This window comes from Fringilla coelebs (genome assembly GCF_963513975.1).
Source record: "Fringilla coelebs genome assembly, chromosome: Z".
In the NCBI taxonomy this organism is placed as follows: Eukaryota; Metazoa; Chordata; class Aves; order Passeriformes; family Fringillidae; genus Fringilla; species Fringilla coelebs.
The window spans coordinates 14,559,449-14,578,581 of NC_140031.1; the positions used below are offsets into that span (position 1 = coordinate 14,559,449).

Here is a 19,133-nt window from a genome sequence, read left to right on the forward strand (position 1 = left end):
GAGGAAAGAAAACAAGTGGCAGTGAAGTTTTATTTCTATAAAGTATGAAGGAATAAAACATTCAGTAGCATTGAAATGTATTTTCTGTATGCCCCATAACACCTCTGCTCAACTGTTTTGACTTTGAAACCCTAGCAAAAAGCCTTCAGAACACTGGTAAACCAGATTTTCTTCTGTATTTAACTCTACAAGTTCTTTCCTTCTGTGTGAAGCAGCTAAAGGTTGGCAAGTATGGTTAACTTTGGGATAGAAAGGAAGCAGAATCAGCAAACACCCTTTGTAAACATGGCAGGATGTGCAGGTTTTCAAACAATATCTCCAACACAAAGTATTCTGTTGCCTTTTTTTTTTTTTCAAATCTAGATATAGCACAAACTTGGAAAATTTTAGTAGAAGCTGTTCTCATTACACTGAGAACATCAGTGTTTATTACTTCTGTAGATGTCATGACGTCAGTATGGAATCTCGGCTGAAATGCAAAGCTTCTACCTCCAGCAGTAAAGTAACTCCTGCCAGGTTCCTTGAAATATCACCAGAGCCAGGGAAATAATTTTTTATCTACCTTCAATCAATGGTAATCCTTTTGAGAGGTACTTCCCCCACCCCCTCTTGGTATCACCTACCACCAACTGAGCAACAGAGCATTCTGCCACCATCAGGAAACTCACCTTCACCTGTGCATTTGAAACCTTCCCCCTTTCAAATAAGCTTGGTGTATGTGCACCCTGTGTAGCAATGAGAACAAGCCCACTCAAAGGCCTGTCCTGCTGCAAGGCAGGGAGGTAGAACAACTGGGTGAAGAAAAAAGCCAAAGCAAAGCAATTCTGTCTTCAATTATTTGTTTCCCAATAGACTTTCTCACACTATCAGTTACTTTCTCGCAGAGGAGATTCACCTCGAGTGTGTTATGTGAGCAGTTTAGACACATTCTGATTAAGTATTCAGTGCATGCCTAGGCCAAGGCATTTTCCATCTTTTGTTGAATACCTTTCATAACCGTGACAGCGGAATGCTTGTGCATATGTGCCAAAGGCAAAAGGAGTTGTCCTCAAAACTTTCAAAGATTTCTATCTGCTCACTAAAAAGAGGGGAAATGCTCACACTTGGTAACTAAGAAAACACATCCTTTTCTGCAAAGCTAATCCAGGCAACAGAGAACTACAGAAATCTACCAACATTCCTCACTTTGAAACAGACAGCAGGAATATACTTACTTGTAAATCAAGTCCTTGCCAAACTGGTTTTCTTATCTGAAATGAGTGTTCAAGAAATTTGGTCATTCAACAGGACTCTCAGTGGCTAAAATTCATGGGGGGGAAAAACCCTCTTTTTTTGAAACTCATTTTCTTTGTAACAGAAGCTAAACAAATTATTTTCTTTTAACACTCACAGAAACCACTGGAGTGTGGAGCCCCATACAGCACATACCACGGTTTGTTTCCCTTAACTAACACTGCAGCACCGTTCTTTGCACTGAGTCTGCAGATGGCAGCAGCAAATACAGCCCACACCTCCCTGGTAGTGCAGAGCATTAACAGGTGTTTCTAACTGCAATAAATACACATTATGACAGTATCGGGTGGCCAGCTTTTCTCTACCAAGAGCAAGACTACCTAATACAAGCTCTACTTTAGGAAAGTTAAACAGACCCTCTTCTGTGTCAAGTTTCAAGGGAGAAGAAGGTGCAAACTTTCAACAGATTGCATGTTCCTAGTCTTAAGTCCCCATACACTGAATCTAGAACACATAGTAAACTGAAGCAAAGACTTATCACTGAAAACTTCAGCCATGATAAATATTCTCACTGAAATTGTGAAGTTTTTCAAAGACACACTCCTGTGTTTGGACAGATGTTCAAAAAATTATCTAAATTTACAATAAATGCCTCATCTGCATTTCAAAAGTTAAAATTAATTTTAAAAAGGTGGTCATCCCTTTAATGAAATATGCCAGTCTAGAAGCAACTATTAGCATCAGTGCCTCTTGAGAACTGCCTCTAGTTGTTTCACTTTCTTATATTTACATTATTATGTTATACATCAAAGAACCTCTGGATAGAATAGTCTTTGAAGAGATAGTTTACTTCTCCAGCAAGGGGAAATCCCATGAAGGACAGGAAGACAAGCCTAATCTACAATCCCAATTGTATTCATGTACCATCTAGTTAGAACAAACTGTAATGATGGGAATGCAATTCAGTACACCAGAAACATACATTTCTGTTAGGAAGATATAAATCACATTTTAAGCACCACTGAATAGACTGAGCAGTCACACACTGAATAGAAAGGGTCTCTATGATTATTTACTACTAGACAGATGTCTACCACTTACATTTGCTACACCCAGTTGAGCAATCTGGTACAGAGGCAGCAGTATCATGCTTATCATCCTACCTGAGTTAAGTCAAGCACCAGGAGAGAACAGGAAACACTAACAGTGTCTCTCTAGCCATATAAAATTACTAGAAATACCATTTGATCAACATGTATATAGATATTTAAATGCAAGATACATGATGCTAAAGTATGTGGAACTATTTTTCACCATGGGGAAAAATTAAAAATAAATCATGTGCACACTTTTTTAAAGTTCTGAGTGCCTCTGCTCTGCTTATTTATGTACAAGGCATACAAAAGATGCTGGCAAAGCACTCAAACTTTAACAAAACGTATCAAATAGAAGGGAAGATCTATCTCCACATGGACTAATGAAACAAAAGTTACTTGAGTTCAAAGGTCATGCTAGGTAGAGGATTTTGTACCAAACCTCCCCAAGCCATAACCACATTTCCACAATAAGACCAGGAAATAACTGAGTGTTTGTACCTACACATTGTATACAGCTGCATTAACAAGATGACACAGATGATTTTGTTGGAAATGTGCTCATAAAGCCTTACTACTCAAATCTTAAGAATTCTCTTGGCCCCGAAAAAGCTGAAAATTTTAGAGCAGTCATCACAAACTTTGCTTCTAAATTGCTGGCAATAATACATAAACAGGAAGTAGTTTTGATTATCAGCAATTTGAATGGAAATATGAAACTAGAAACATTCTACCTTATAAATTCCTCATGTCAATATTATGTCCACTACCTTTAATTTCTTTTGCAGTTACTGTACTGAGCTTCTTTGGCTCATTTGTAAAAACTGATGTGAATGATTGGACAGCAGTTTAAGGAAATTACCCCACACCAGGCAAGGAGCCCTTGCTCAATTTGATTTTTACAGGGAAAAATGAGATGAAAGTAAGACTAAATTCCCTTGGAAATATGAGGAAAACTCCAGGGATATTACTAACATTGCTAGGCCAAGGGAGTGGTGGATATAGCAACAGCAATTTGGCTGATTATCCCTGCAACAGTTTCAGTAAACAAATCCAATTTCATGCAGATTGTTCGCTCATATTTACTAAGACAAATGTTTTCGGTCTATTAGTTTTGATTAAACAAATCTGTTTTCAAGAACTGCCTAGAAACCTACTGAATGCTTCCATCAAAAGGACAGTATAATCTCTTTTCTTGTTTTCAATATGTGAAAATTTCCTTGCACGAAAATGTTTCTGCTAAGTTGTAGCATATCTGGTTTTCCCCAGTCAGTGAGACAAACACTTCTCATTTCAGAAAAATTAGTGCAAAATTAGCTAAACAAATGCAAAATTATTAAATGAACATAGAAGAAAAGATGTATGTGAATCAGTGTGTGATACATATATATTCATATACATAAACATATATAGATAGGTATGTATATATAAAAAATACAAGTACCGTTTAACTTTAATTAATAAGAAACAGTTTTAAATAACAGGCTTAAATAAAAGGAAAGAGTTCTACAATGTAGCATTCGAATATACAATTTGAAAATATAAATTCAAAAATTCAACGCAGAGGGTGTAAAATTTGGGAAATTTTAAGAAAGAACTGAAGGCACCAGCTTATAATTTTGAGGAAAAGCATTAGGAAAAAAAAAAGGTACTTCAACTTGACTGGTCTTCTTTTGCTTCAATGCAAGTCCGCCTGTAGCAGGGAAACAAAACCTAGTTTGTGGGCTCGAAATTACCAGCTCACAATGTAACACTGAGAATACAAAGTTTCTTCTGCCGTGAATAAATTTGCATAATTGACAGAATTTAGACTGGCTCAGTTATACAAACAGACATGAACTCTTCTGATGCATTTCATCACCTAGCTTCATACTGACAGTGATGGAATAAAAGCGTATGTGTCCAAAATTAACTGTGTACTAACATTTCCTTCAGACTGAATTTTAACCCCCTTCTCTCTCTTTCTGGAACTTCATTTCTATTAGCAGAGGAAATGTTCTTCTCATAATAAGTCAGTATCAGTAGTGTACTGTAAAAATTACTTCAGTTTAATTCAAACTTAGCATCATTTTCCTTAGGGCATGGGATCAATTATGAACAATTCACTTACCAGTACCTTATTAAGGGCAGATGATATAACATACACTGCACTGTAGTAAAAAGTGATGTCAACAGTCAGGTGAAAATACAGATTAGATTTTAAAGTAGAATACAATGTTATAGGAAACATGTTCACGCATTCTGTTAAGGCCACTAGGCAATTAGGAGAAATTTTATCTTATTTCTCCAAAAAAATAGCACAGTTCTAACAGAGTAAGTCACAAAACCTCAACACTTTGTTCTACTTTTTGAGTTCAACTTGAAAAAACATGGAAAATTTTTAGATTGGCATATTAAAAGAATCACTGAAAAAGCTAGTATTTTAGCGATATGTATTGTGCAAAACATCGTTAGCTTGACTTTGCAAGCCATGTTTTGTGCAATTCACATGCTTTTTGTATTTTACATTTACCTGTTGTGGTAATGCATGCAGTAAAGCACAAAGTCATTGTATTTTTAGTATCTTGGTTTATTTTTGTTACGGTTTTGCTAGACATGGTATTGATGCATAGTTGGAAACATCAGTGAATTTGCAATGCACATGAAATCCTAGTAAGGAATTGCTGGGCAATTCACCTGTAGCAGGAAGGCCTTGGGTGAGCAGGTGTAGTAGGATGCTCTGCCTGGATGGCAGTAAAACAGCGGGAATAATGCCCTGTTTGCAAAGCTATCAGTGGTGAATGAAGGAAGGGGCTGTCCTGGTGCTTTTAGTGCTGAATAATGCTGAAACCAGCCTGACTCATCAATTCCAGAGTTATACACTCCTGATAGAACGGTGAACCTGTGGCAGATCTGGTAAAGTACCAGATAAAGCAACAAACAACTGGTATTACTAATTTATCTGAAGATGCTGAGCTGACACCACTGTCCTGGAAACACAGGGCCCACTCCCACTTTTTAATGAGTGGGGAGAGTCTTCCAATAGTCCCCTTTCTGGAGATTCCTTCCTTGAGCTGGTATTTGCCTCAGGGTTAACCCTCAAAGCTGAGAGAAAGAGCTTTGGCCACAGTCATCAATATGGGTGAGTAAAATCAATCTTTCCTTCATAATTTCTTTTGCTACCTTTGATATGATTGCTTCAATATTGCTTCAAAAATAGTGAACTAACTAGACTAGTAGTTATAGCTACCTATACTGTGTAGTAAATAATTCTGATTAAGATATTTTAGTCTCATCATTATCATAGTAAGTTATAAGCCTAATAATGACCCTCATTTATTTTTATATAAATTCCTCTGGTTTGTCATCCTTAATCCTATGGGACAAAGGATTAAAGGTTCAATAATGCCTATTTAATCCATTAATATAAACCACTGACAGGGTCCGGAGCTAAGGCTGGATCCAGTTGCACCCAGAAGCCTCTATGAGGAGTTTAGGAAGCAAGAGGGTCCTGTCTGTGCCTCGTGACTCAACAGGGGGCCTTCTCTATAATCTCTGTAGCTCCCACTCCGCGCACGACACACTGGCTGAAACAGATACCTAATTTTCCCTTTGCACCTTACCCTGACTACCCACAAGTTACAGCAGTACTTGCCATGTGTCAGATTGATGGCCTCAGGGAAAGCTGCCCAAATGTCAGGCTGAGGTGTGAGACTGCCATGTCTGTCTGGAGGGAGAGAAGTCATGGTACCAAGTACTTGCTACTTTCCTTAATATGTGTCTGAGTGGGGTTCACCTATTGCTGTGGTAGAACTGGTGTAAGAACGTGGCCAGAAAAAATGGCGTTTCGAAATACAGCACAAAGTTACTGTGAAAGCTCACATAGAAATATCTAGACATAAAGAGAATCAAAATATGTCCTTTTAAACTACTGAATATGTACCCATTAACAGGTCCTTAAACATAGCTAGAACAGTACAGTACTGATCTTAAGGACTGTGGGTAGACATACAGTTACCAGAAACACTACAGCTACAGTCTGAAAGTGAGAAAGTGTAATTCTACACCTTGTTCCTATATACATTTCCCTTTGCAAAAAATCTGGATAAAGCACAAAATTATACAAACTTTATACCATGAAACAAGAATACAAGAAATTTTCTACACAGGTTTCAGTGTTCACCCCTTGCACAAATTTATTCACTATTGGCATTTCATAGCCTGTACTTTAAAATACAGGACAGAAGTAAATGAATCAGCAGTGCTCCTCTTATAAACCATCATACCTTTGGATGAAAGCCAATTTTGATCTGAAGCTCTAAAGCAACACATTTCTTATGCCGTTTCTGAAAAACTCTAAAGGACAGAAATTCACAGCATGAGGATAACCCTCTAAGGAATATTTTGCTCTTCCAATCTTCTTTCAAACAAAGAAACCTTTTATTTATTTTATAATAAAGGCTAGACAGGCCCACTGTACTATCAGGCAAGTTTGCGCTGGCATACATTTCTAACATGAAGAACAGACAGGCAAAATTTTAAAGAGGTGCAACACTTCCCATGATTAGCATAGAGTGCTGCAAAGAGCCTTACGGATTCTGCAGCCACAGAAAGCTTCTGCTACTCATTACGACAGGCATCCTAACTTTTTTTTTAAATTTTATTCTAATATACTTTATATAATGTAAAAGTACACATCAGGTAAACTCTTATACCCCTTGGTAACTTAAGTTAAACACATGCTACCTTATACATGCAGTTCCATAAAAATGATCCCCTTTGACAGCTATTCATCACAAGCTGGAGTAGTTAAGGCCCCATCTCTTCAATGGGCAGTGAATAAAAAATTTTAAAATTATTAATAGACATTCTCAGCTTGTACATCATAAACTACACAAGTCTAGACAGTCTTGTCTAGTTAGACAAGACCAGACAACTTTTAATTTGAGACTCTTTCTGAGAGATGTCTATAAATGAAAACTGAATAGTCCATAGTGCAAATTACTACCTCATAAACTGCAGCATAATAACGTTTTTCCTTATGGATCTTCTTTATGAGGAAATTTATATTTCTGTAGTATAATAATAATAACAATAATAATAATGCATTTTATTTTACACTTATGAGGATGACATTGCACTTAATGGAAAATGCTTTACTGAGTAGTAATGTCTTTGAGCAAGCCTGTGTTATAAGCAATTTTTATTTTCTTGTGTCTCCCTGAATCTTCACACAATTCTTAAATATTTACTAAAATTCCTTGGTCTCAAATTAAACAGTATTCATAATTATTGTATTTTTAAAAATTAACAAATTGGCCAACACACCATAATACCACTACCAATCTGTCTACTCCTTTCTAATTTTGAGGCTAGTAATTATCTGCACATTCAGTACCAAGCAACTACAGGGGGATACAGAATTTAGTAAAACACTCTGTGATTACAGGTTCATAGAGGTGTGGATAGACAGTGTGAAATCGAGGCAGTGTTTCTTTTAAAATGGTTGAATGCAAAAATCCAGCGGGACTCCTAACATATCAATAAATTAGAAAGGCTAACAGGGATTTTTTTAGAATTGCCAGACACTATTAAATCCTCAATAATATCTAGCATTTATATAGAACTTCACATTTTTAAAGTGCTATACAAATACTATCTGGATGAAATGTATTCTCCAGAGGTAGAATACAAATCCAAAGTGAATGGTGATCAAATGAATGACACCATAACAGTAAAATGTAATGTAATTACTACAGAGAGAAACTAAGTACTTTATAATCAGCTTGCTAGGCAAGAACTATCATGGAAGACCACACACTGTACAAGGGAAACGTACAGATATAAAATTATTATCATTCAATAAATAGGTTCTGTGACCACAAGAAATTGACACAAGTGCTGTAATTGGCTCCACAACCTTAAAATGCCTAATTCAGAAGGTGTAGGAAACACAAGGAAACCCTTCAGTGACAGACAGGCAGGTCATTTCAAGTGCTTGCACAAACCACCTTTAAAAGCCATTATTCCTATACATCAATGCGGATTCCATGTTTTATGGACATTAATTCTCTAGTGCCCGTTAAATACATAATAAATGAACATAGATGAGGTAAAGATGCTGTAATTGCCACATACAGCCAATACGGCAAGGGAGGAGTTTTTCCAAATGGGCAGATCCAGAGGCCATGACGAATCCCGTCACGGACATGATGAGAAGTCCAGGATATGAACAACATCCAGGGAAGAAAGCACCATGAGTCCTTAAGCCTGAAAAGCTGCATGATAAACTTTAATGTCAGAGCCACCACAGGAATCACAGTAGAACAATGAAGAAGTGGTCTCCGTGGAAGAGTCAGAGCAGCCTGCAGAAGAGAAAAATATTACTGCCAATGGCTACAACTGTGACAAGAGAAGAAAAGTTCCATAAGTGTTTACAGGTACATTGTCAGGTGACTAAGTGGAAGCAGAAAGAAAAATATACTATTCTTTTCCATTGAGATAATTTAAAGCCAATTTTATGCATGAGAGTTGTGTGCTGCCCTGTCTCTATTGTATGATATGAATCATACATCCTACTAAGTACTATCATCAGCAAAACAGGGAGGGAGAGGGATGAGGGATCCAGTTTGTCACATAGGTGGAACACGGGAACTTGTATAATCTGCTGCACTGATTATATGTATTTAATTTCAAGACAATTAAAAGGAAAACAACCATGCAATACACTTGAAATATTTAGTATGTTGTACTTGAAATAAATCATGTGCTTTCATGGCATTTACTCCCAAAAATACATCCTGTATTTTACTACAGTTGTCACCTGTAAAGTTGGTTTAGTTGCGCAGTGTTTAAAACACCAAAATACTTTTCAATAGGACAAAAATATGAGCAAAGTTACATGTATTTTGATCACCTTGAGACAGTATTCTTCATGGACAGGCAAAACAAAGTTCATAAACAAAGATCTGAAACATCTGTGACTGGGATTTTTGTATCAACAACTTGTTTAACAATAACTCAGTCGTAAGCCTGATATTTGATTTTAATAAGGTGAATGTCTAGCTATTGAGATTAGATTTAGCCATTTTAAGAATAACGTCAGTTTAATATACATGTTTGAGAAGATAGTCTGCGGGTGTACTCAGTAGCAATAGCTACAAATTCGCTCCAAATTCAAACACAATAAAAAACCTGTAATGGTATTTTGGATTACTATTTGACAAGTAAGTAGATTCTCAGGTCAGTAAGCATTCAGAAATCCTGTAACAAGGCTGCAGACATGTAAGGCAACATTGTATCTTTGCTGTGTTGAACACATCCTTCACTGCACCTAGTGCAGAAGCATCTCTAACCTGTTCATTCTTCAGTTGTGTTAATCCTTGCAGGGTTCAACAGCAAGAGGGCCTGGCAGTGAGACTTTGGAAAAGGTTCATCAAGCTCATGCATAATTTAGATAACTGCATGGAACACTACCTTCCCTGCAAGGAAACTTTGATGCAGCCTTAGTCAGTTTATTAACTGATTAGAGATGGGAAGTTACAGACTACCTTGAAATATAACAGCTCATGCTTTTAATCATAGCCAACCTTAAAAGGCCTGCAGAAAGCTTTGCTCTATTAGCTTCCCACCACACGCTTTTCCATGACTCCTGATCAAGTAATGGCATGTAAAAGCTCACAAACTGTCTCAACAATTTTTAACTCTAATGTTGTGGACCAAATTTCTTTAATTTGGAGCAAAAGGTGTATTTTCTTCAGCTTTGGTTCAGCTTTGGTTCTGTTTCACACAAGCAGACTGTTCATGGATTAAGGCAGAAAAATCTTGTGATGGTGAAATTGTTTATCATCTGCCTTACAAAGAGTCCGATTTTTGTTACTGTAAACAAAAGGCTCAAAGGCACATACTCACTTAATTTTGAAAAAACCTGAATAGTGGTATGTTTCCACAGATAATCTGGCCTCTATTTCTGCACTTTGGAAACAAAGTAACAAAGTCTGAATTAGTCTTTTCCCTCTGGCCTTTTAAGGTTAAGGTGCCAACAGCACACAATGAGTAAGGAAAATTTTAATGATACTTATTTACACAGTTTATCAGTACTGGTACCAAGGTGATGCTTAAATTCTTTTTGTATAAATTTCAGATGGCAGGGTTGTTCATATAGCAAACCTGAGTGTTCAATGTCAGCAAGAGAAAGTCCTATTCTGTAACTATCATCAAGCCATCAAGCTTCTGATATGCTGTTGCCCAAGGTCTGAGAGAACAGTCTGTTTCCTCTTTTACATTCTGTGACTAAAGGAACACTTACATCCTTGAGTTGGCAAGCCCTGGAGACAGACAGGTAGTTCTGTTTGCTAATATAAGCTGCTATACTCTCTTTCTCCTAACAGGCAAACTTATTTGCCTTTAGAAAGCACCAGATCTTAAAAAACCCCCAAAACCACGAAAAACAAAAAAACCCCAACAACAAAGAACAAAACAAAACAAAACAAAAAAACCTCACTGCAAAACACAAAAAACCCCTCTTTTCTGCCTTAGACCTCCTGGAAAAAGTTGCCAACAGAATTTATTTACAAATGACCTTTTCCATTTGCCTACATATGCAATCAGATGCAAGATGATCTTGCAGTTGCTGCTCCTCCAGCCTCTCTCACTACAATGAGCAGCTGGAGACAGGATACAATAATTGCATGCAGGAGAACCCATGCAAATTATCTGCTTTAATGCTCATGGTAACACCATGGATGTTATGTAATAACAGATGCCCCCTCACTGATATTCTGCGGTTCAGCCCTTGTGAAGCCTGAAGTCTTTAGTTCATAGTAACATATACAATGTAACATATAGTAGTAATATTAGCAGTATAGTAACATATTCAATGCTACATCAATTTGGTTGTGCAAAGCTTATTCTCCAGTTCCAGAAATGCTCCTGTACAGCCCAGGTCAGTCAGGGGTGACACATTTCCCAGCAGTGCCAGTGTTATGTATGTTTGCCACCCACTGCATGTTCTACACTTCCAGAATTTGGTGCTGTCTCTAGCACAAGACAGCAATTTCTGCATGTCTGTTCTGCAACATGAGTATCTGGGCTACAATCCTGGTGGAGTCTGGGAGCAGCTCATCATGTCATACCAGCACTCCTGACTGACAACAGGCTGCAGGAACTACCACCTTTGGAGTAGTCAGCGAGACAGGTTCTCCTGTACTTGTGTGCACAGTAAAAACCACATGGAGCGCAAAGAACTACAAATTCCAAGTAGTGGAGTCATTGTAGACTTCATCCTCGTTGCAAAAATAATGTGGGCAAAAGGTCAGATCACATGGTACTTGGTACACAAGTATTTATCAGAGCAAACATACAAATACCACAGGTGACTGTTTACCCTGAAAACTCCAGAAAAATAATGATGACCATGAAAAACAGACCAATGGCCAAACAACCCAAGTGCTGAGTGGCGTCAGCAGGAACAGAAGTAGGTGACTAGAGTAGTGTGAAGGTAGCAATTGGAGGTAGAAGGCAGTACCGCCTTGTGCTGCACAGAAGTGTTTGCCCAGAAAAAATAACTCGTCATCAGATTTAAAAGTGATGATGATGATGAGCTTTACTGGTGATTGTGTACAGTAACGTGAAATATACTATTGGTACAAATTAGTAATAGTGGTGTGGTTGGTTAATTAGACTTTTTATTAGTTATTAGCTTTATTAGTTATTTAGTAATGTGTTGCAAAAGCAGTAAACATGTTAGCATCTTAAAGCAGTTACTCTCAACCATGCAATTTAAAGACAAAGAATGGGACTGTAACTACAAAATATCTAGTAAAAAAGTATCCCGTGAAGTGATAAATTATATAGGTGACAGCCTGAAATTATGCCAAGAAACTGACAGGCACATCATAAAGCCAAGGGAAAAAAAAATTACATATTACAATCTCATCTAGCTGGCCAGACAGCACACAGAAGAAAAGTTTATAGGGATTATATTACATCACAAACCAAAGGGACTCTGATGGCAGTGTAAGAAGACAAAACCTGTAAGAAATTATAATTCTTTTTTTTAAGGACAGAAGCATTGTACTTTTCTGACATTGAAAGGAATTAAACTAGAGTGTTTGGCTCAAATGAAGTCTCACCTAAAATACTACTCATGGTTTTGGACAGGACCCTTTAGAGGTAATTTAGGCAAAAAAGCAATAGGTAGGAGAGGAGAAAAATAGTCTGAGGTTTAGAAAACATGAATTTGTTTGAAAGTTATTTAGTTGAGAGGATAGTCTTTGCAAAGCATAGGGGCTTTGCAAGTTGTAATGATGCTTTTGCTCTAAGAGTCAAGAGACCTACACCGCATTATTTCCTTTATTAGCCAAGTTAACAAATGGAAAGCAAATGAGTTGGTAGGCAAATCACTTTGAAAAAGTCTTCGCGTATCTCGTCTTCTCCTTACCTCAGCTAAATACATTTGGCTACTAAAAGGGCTATGATTCTACCTGAAATGTTTTGTGTTTCTGATTAGAAAAATATTTTGGGGGAGATCACAGAAATCACCTGTCTTTTGCAAAAATAAACCTTAAAGGACAAGAGAACTAGATCTAACTGTCATCAACAATTAGAAAATTAACTGCTATCTGCTTAGGATATCTGCTGAAACAACACGGGAAGAAATTAGGTCACAAAATTACAAAAATTTACATGGTTTCACATAGTAGGGATAGGCTAGGCTACACAAACATTCCCCATCAAGGAAGGTGTAAGCATATTTAACCTTGCCTCACTACCAAGTGGCAAGTCACCCCCCAGTTCCACAACACAATTCAACAGTCAATTTCTCAAACTGACATCGGTGAAGTGTGACATCTAGTGGTCGTAATTAAGAAAAATACTGGTAATCATCTCAAATGCATGAAAAAGCAGCAATAAAATTTTAACACTTTCTAATAGCTAGCCATTTATTTACTTGCATTCAATGACTTTAAAATAAGAAAAAACAGATGAGACTAATTAGAGATTTAAATTCTATTCCATATTGTTAATTTAGTAATAACATTATGTGATCCATTAATCAACCAAGCTAACTTTCCATTTCTTTACATAGTTTTGTAATTACACAGCATTTCTACATGCAAGAAGTACAGAAAAGGGGAGAAGAAGAGATTACTTATGGAAGAATGATGCCAGGCACCAGGACATGCTGGAGCCTGACTGTCCATGTGGCAAGATGGCGGTCAGTGGTATCCTGGACTGCACTGGGAATGTGGCAGCAGGTTGGGGGCCCAGTTCTTCCCTTTCCCCTCAGCACTGGTAAAGCCAAGAGGGGAAAACTGACCAAAAGCACAAATAAGAAGAATCTTTTTTCTACAATAAATAGTGATACTGTACATAAACAGAAACTATTTTTCCATTGTAAGTCTGATTTTTACATCTCAATTAAAAGCAATATTTGCCTCTTGCACTTAGCTGTCACTTAAATATTTTTTAGAAATTGGTAAGCCATTGTTCTTCTTTACTTACATGAATATAGAAAAACAGGGGTTCCTTCCTTCCTCCCTCCCTCCCTCCCTACTTTTTACCTATTTTCCTATGAACAGCTAGCTATTCCCTATGAACTTAATAGTACTATGAGCAAACTAGAGGAGGAAAGCTACTGGAAAAGAGTGCCATAATCTGGCAGTAGTAATGCTATTGAGAAACTCTGTCCTAACAAGCAGTTCAAGCAGTTCTGCAAATAGATGATGATCCATTCACTGCTTAACAGGAGCCAATTCACCTTTTTACATTTATTAATAAGCTGATGCTTACCTCCTACTATTTTTTTTCTTTTTTCTCCAATGAATAATATTTAAATCTCAACTCAAACTGACTTTTTAAGGGTGACAACTAACACATAGCTTGTTCATGGAAGAAATAATTAGGGCTGGCTAAAACAAATGTACTACTCATAATGACTGAATTAAATTAAACAGAAGCTCTATCATTTATGTTTCAGATATTTCTACACCACATTTCAGGTACTTCTAACCCTTACTGTAAAGAGAGGTGCAATAATCCACTTCATCCACAAAAGTGTGCATGGCAGCACTTAACTCCTAAAGCTGGATAACAAAGCAACTATGTGATACATGTAGAATAGCATGCAAAACTTTTTTTCCTTTCTAAGTAGCAGAAACTAAACACTACATGGAACATATTTTAATGGCTTTTAAAATTGTAACAACTGCATAAAAACATAACTCCTGTATAGCTATGAAATGTAATTAAATTATCAATGGAACTTTTTTTGTCTAGGACATGGTAGAAGAACAGTAATGTGAACAGTGATAAATTAACAAATTACTGATCTATTGACTTACCTTCAGTGACAGCGATCCAGCAAGAAAGAAGTGGTCCACATCAATGACAGAGGCAAGGAAGCCAGCCAGGGTGACCTCAGTGAAGTCACTTTTCTTCCTGAGTCCAATCACTATCGCCCAGGACCACATCCCCAGTATAGCATGCACTGCATTATCAGATAAGGCTCGGAGCCAGTCATTTTGCTGAATGAAAGAAAACTGCAGGAGTCTGTCTGCTACAAAGCAGAATATCCCCAAACCTAGACTGGAAAGAACTGACGCTGTGCTGAAAGTCTGGAGAAGAGCGTGGGCCTTTTCAGTCTCAGATGCCATGACAAGAACCATGCTGCAGCACACAAAATGTCATCAGGACACACACTGTGCATTGTCTTTGTATCGTCAGTTCTTCTGTAAATGTCAGAGATCAGAAAGGAAACTATTAAAGAAAGAAAATCCATTTGCACAAAACATTTGTCACCACAGCTATAACCGGTCATTAAGACCCCAATTTCACTGTTTGCATTTAACATTCCCATGGAATTTTTTTATTTCAATTAGTTTATTGACTAGAACACTATAGCTTTGAATTAAAACACTGGCCCTTTTTTACTTAGAACCAGCACAAGTAACATGGAGAGCTCTAATTCCACTCACTGAAATCTTAAATATTCCAAAATAACCTGAAACATCTCTGTGTTTCAAGATTCCTTCTTACCTTAAATACATAATTTAATCCCATTAAATACTTTACACAATAATAACAAAAGAAGATTCTGTTTGGAAGATTTTTACCGATGCTCAAAATCCCAGCTTTCTCTATAAAACAACTGTTAAAACTGAGATTGAGATTTCCATCTATAATCCATACCACTGCTTTAATTTACATTCTTTGTTAACATATGTGGCACTCCCCTGGTACCCCTTCCTGAGCAATGTCAAGTTTAATTTGGAGACTGGAATGTAGAATAAACCTTAAGAAAACCAAACCCACTAAAATATCTTCATTATTTATAAAAAATATATTCATTATTTATAATAAACACAAAGACAACAACCATTTAGTCATGCAAAGTAATCAAAATCATCTCTTTACAGAGTAAAACTACCTAAGCTTTTCCTCGGCTTGTGCTCCAGCAGAGAAGCTGGCTGTTACTTTTAGGACTTATCTACCGTCTGCCACCTTATCTTCATAATTCCTCTTTTTGCAAGTGAAGTTCTAACTCTCCCAGCTGTTATGCAAGTCTTTTTTGGGAAGCTATACACACAGACCACAGTTTTAAAGCCTACATCCTGCCTAAAAATGGATACTTCCCATCAATTCACCATTTTTGTGCAATACATTAAATCTTGACAACCCTTCTTTGTGAGGTAAATTCTTATTTTGAAGGACCTTATTGAGTGTATTAGACTTCCTAAGCTGACACATAACAATTTATGATTTTAAACATACTGTAAATCTCACAAGATATAGATGTTTGTTCCAGATTATGTACATGCCTGCCTGTTGTAGAATTATCCACAAGACAGAACTACCGGCACTCTCTGTAGGAAAAGAAAAAGCCCACTGAATCATTTTATTTAGAAAACATTAAAAAAAGTAAAAGAGAAGAAAGCATGAATAATACATGGACTTTGCACAGAGATAAAAAAGTGGGTCAAGTTTAGAGTCGGTTAACCATGACTGTACCTCTTCTGAATGAATGTGTAGACACAAAGTCCTTCTTGAAACTATGGAAGTGCTGTTTTCTGGTGGGCAACCTTATGGTACACAGGACATTGCTGAATAAATTCCATTGATTTTGATTACTTATTGATAAGGAAAAAAATGGCAGTCTCTTCACAGATGTTAATTCTATATGGCCATCATATCAGATTGGATTTCATTTAAAATTACCATAAAGGTTGTGTAAGAATCCAGTCTGTGAAGAGGTGATGTAGCAACATACCTTTAAAAAGCTCACCAGTAATCAGTAATCCCCTGGGACTAGGAGAACATTTTTTTTTTCCCACTGCAGGTGCTTTACTCCAGTAGGCAATATCTATGGTCCATGCCTCAGTGTTGAGCCTCTGTGCTTTCTGAATCCAGTCAGCCCAGTCCAGTGGAGGAAATACCAAACACCACTTGTTCCATCCTAAATAAAAACAAACCAGGCACCAGTAAGCACCGATATCAGGCAAAACAGCATACAGGAAACATGAACAACAGTAAAAAAATCCAGAAAGAATAAACATATATTTATTTAATTAATTAATTAATTAATAAAATTAAGGTAAAAGCAACTTCAGCTAAGCTTTGAAGCTCTGTAAAAGAAAGCAGAAAAAAACGTAAACCAAGAGAAGAACAGAAATAAATCCAGAACATGATAGGATCTAAAAAATAATAAAACACAAAACCAAAAACGAGTCCAGTCTTCTACATAACTGCATTTTAACAGACAGAGCAATCCATTTTCATAGATTTCTTCTCGTGCCTAGAAGATTACCACCTAATGAAACGTTTATTGAGTCCCATCCAGGGATCTCTTTTTAAATTTCACCCCATCACTTAGTGACCCTGGAATAGGTAAAGAGAGACCTAGAAATTCATATAGCAACAGAGGTCTGCGTCAGTTCTGTGTTAGGCTTACGCTTGTGCTATGGGTGGTATTAGCATGCGTTCCCTGAGCCAGAATGAAGAACAGGATGCAAAACTGGCTTCAGGTTCACCACAGTCAAGAGCCATGTCCAACTGCTCTTTTTAAACCATCTGCTTCACTTCCTTTTGAGACAAAAATGAGGGCCGCCAATGTAAAAATCAACTCACATTCCCAGGTACAACAGAATTTCCCAGAATTATTCTGCAGATCAAGAGGGAAATCAGACCACAAAAAGCAAAACTCTGGTCAACCAAATTAATACCTGAAATTATAAATTTTAATGTACAACTAGAACATTTTTTCTCCCTGAAAAATGATGCTTTTCAGGCTCTTTACAAAATATCACAATAAAATGTAGATTTTTCCAGCCAATAAATCTCAGAAAGCAGTTGTGTAGCTTACATTCTTGCTAAAACAGAAAAATGGGGAACAATTCACACAAAAATGTTTATAGATCTCTGTGTGGTCAGTACACTTAACATCCTGAAGCAAAGTTCTAGGTTGGTTTTACATAAAACATAACAGCTGATAGAGTAACCCAGCTTTGAGTTGTTCTTTCTCATGACATTTTTACATGAGATAAAGCACTGAGCATAATCTCCATCTACAGTCTCAAAATGGAATTTTGTAGATATGCTTACTTTAATTTAAGGAAATTACCGAAATAATTTTAATGAACACACAGTTAACACTGTAAATTACTGTCACAAGTTGTTATTTAGATCAAAACTATAAATACCTTTCGGGAAAATAGCTAAGAGGCTATGGCGTGCAATTAAAACAAAAAATCAAATGGCTAAAATTACCACTTAGAAATATTGCCCTGCATAATTTTTGCCCCAGTTTTGCATGACGCTATCAGATACGCAAATACATATAGGAATTTAATGCATGAAGTTACAGAATCACAGAATCAATTAGGTTGGGCAAGACATCTGAGATCATCTAGTCCAACCTACAACCAAACTACACCCTGCCAACTAATAGAATTATGCATTCTAAACATGAAGTTAAAAGACTTGCAATCCTTACAATGCCATAATCTCCTAACACCCTCTTTACTTGATATTGGATGTTAATTTATGTTAAAAACTGCATGAAGCAGAATTAAGAGACCAGCTGAAACCTTTAGCGTACACTCTCGTGGAAAAGGAGATCCCAGCTAAAACTATCTGTGAAGAGCTGACAGTGGCAGCATTTTTGGGTCAGATAATTACAACGCATTATTGGAGTAATCACGCAAATATTTTTGGGCCAGATAATTACAACGCATCATTGCAGCGATCCAGCAAACATTTTTGGGCCACATATAACGCATTTTTGGGGCTGGAGAAGGCAAAAGCCCAGAAGGAATCGGCAGGATTTCACCTGAAGAACAAACTAAATTAAGCCAAGCAGGAAATTAACCTGTAACCCCGAGACCGGCGGGGCCGTGAGGGGAGGCGCGGGCCCCGGGGCGCCGCCGCCCGCCCCGCCCGCCCGGAGCCCACCTGGAGCGCGGCCGCCGCCATCCGCCCTTCAGCCCATGGGGCTGGGCCAGCCCGATCCCGGCCCAAGCGGGCTGGAAGCCCGCAGGCAGCCGGCTGGAAAGCGCCCCGGGGAGCCGGTCAGGAAGCATGCGTGGCCGCGGAGCAGGCTGGGAGCCGGGCCCGCCTCCGCTCCTCCCGTCCCCGCCCGGCGCGGGCCGCGGGGCTGGCTGTGAGGGAGAAGTGTCTCCCGGATTAGTAAATGGAGGGTTTGGGTGCTCGCGGTTTGGCTCCTTTAATTGCTGGGAGGGAAATCGATGATGAGAGTTTAGTGTTTTGTCATTAGGGAAATGCTGCGCCTCTGACAGACCACAGAGCAGAGAAGTGTCTTCTGTCCTCAAA

The 19,133-nt window shown here is 37.7% G+C and overlaps 1 protein-coding gene across 4 annotated transcripts; it reads right to left on the bottom strand.

Annotated features, from left to right (window-relative positions):
• Positions 1-6,615: 6,615 nt before the first annotated feature.
• Positions 6,616-18,859, bottom strand: TMEM267 (transmembrane protein 267). 4 transcript variants are annotated; one of them, XM_084224598.1, is made up of 4 exons: positions 18,756-18,859; positions 16,591-16,761; positions 14,651-15,037; positions 6,616-8,671 (listed from the first exon to the last, which is right to left on the bottom strand). In XM_084224598.1, exons 3-4 carry the CDS (start codon positions 14,972-14,974, stop codon positions 8,336-8,338), a joined length of 660 nt encoding a protein of 219 aa, XP_084080724.1. In that variant the 5' UTR covers positions 14,975-15,037; positions 16,591-16,761; positions 18,756-18,859; the 3' UTR covers positions 6,616-8,335. The 4 variants fall into 4 exon arrangements, with proteins under 4 accessions (XP_084080724.1, XP_084080721.1, XP_084080723.1 ...); XM_084224595.1 differs by having other exon boundaries at positions 16,576-16,761; XM_084224597.1 differs by lacking the exon at positions 18,756-18,859 and adding an exon at positions 17,257-17,310 and having other exon boundaries at positions 16,576-16,761.
• Positions 18,860-19,133: the final 274 nt, after the last annotated feature.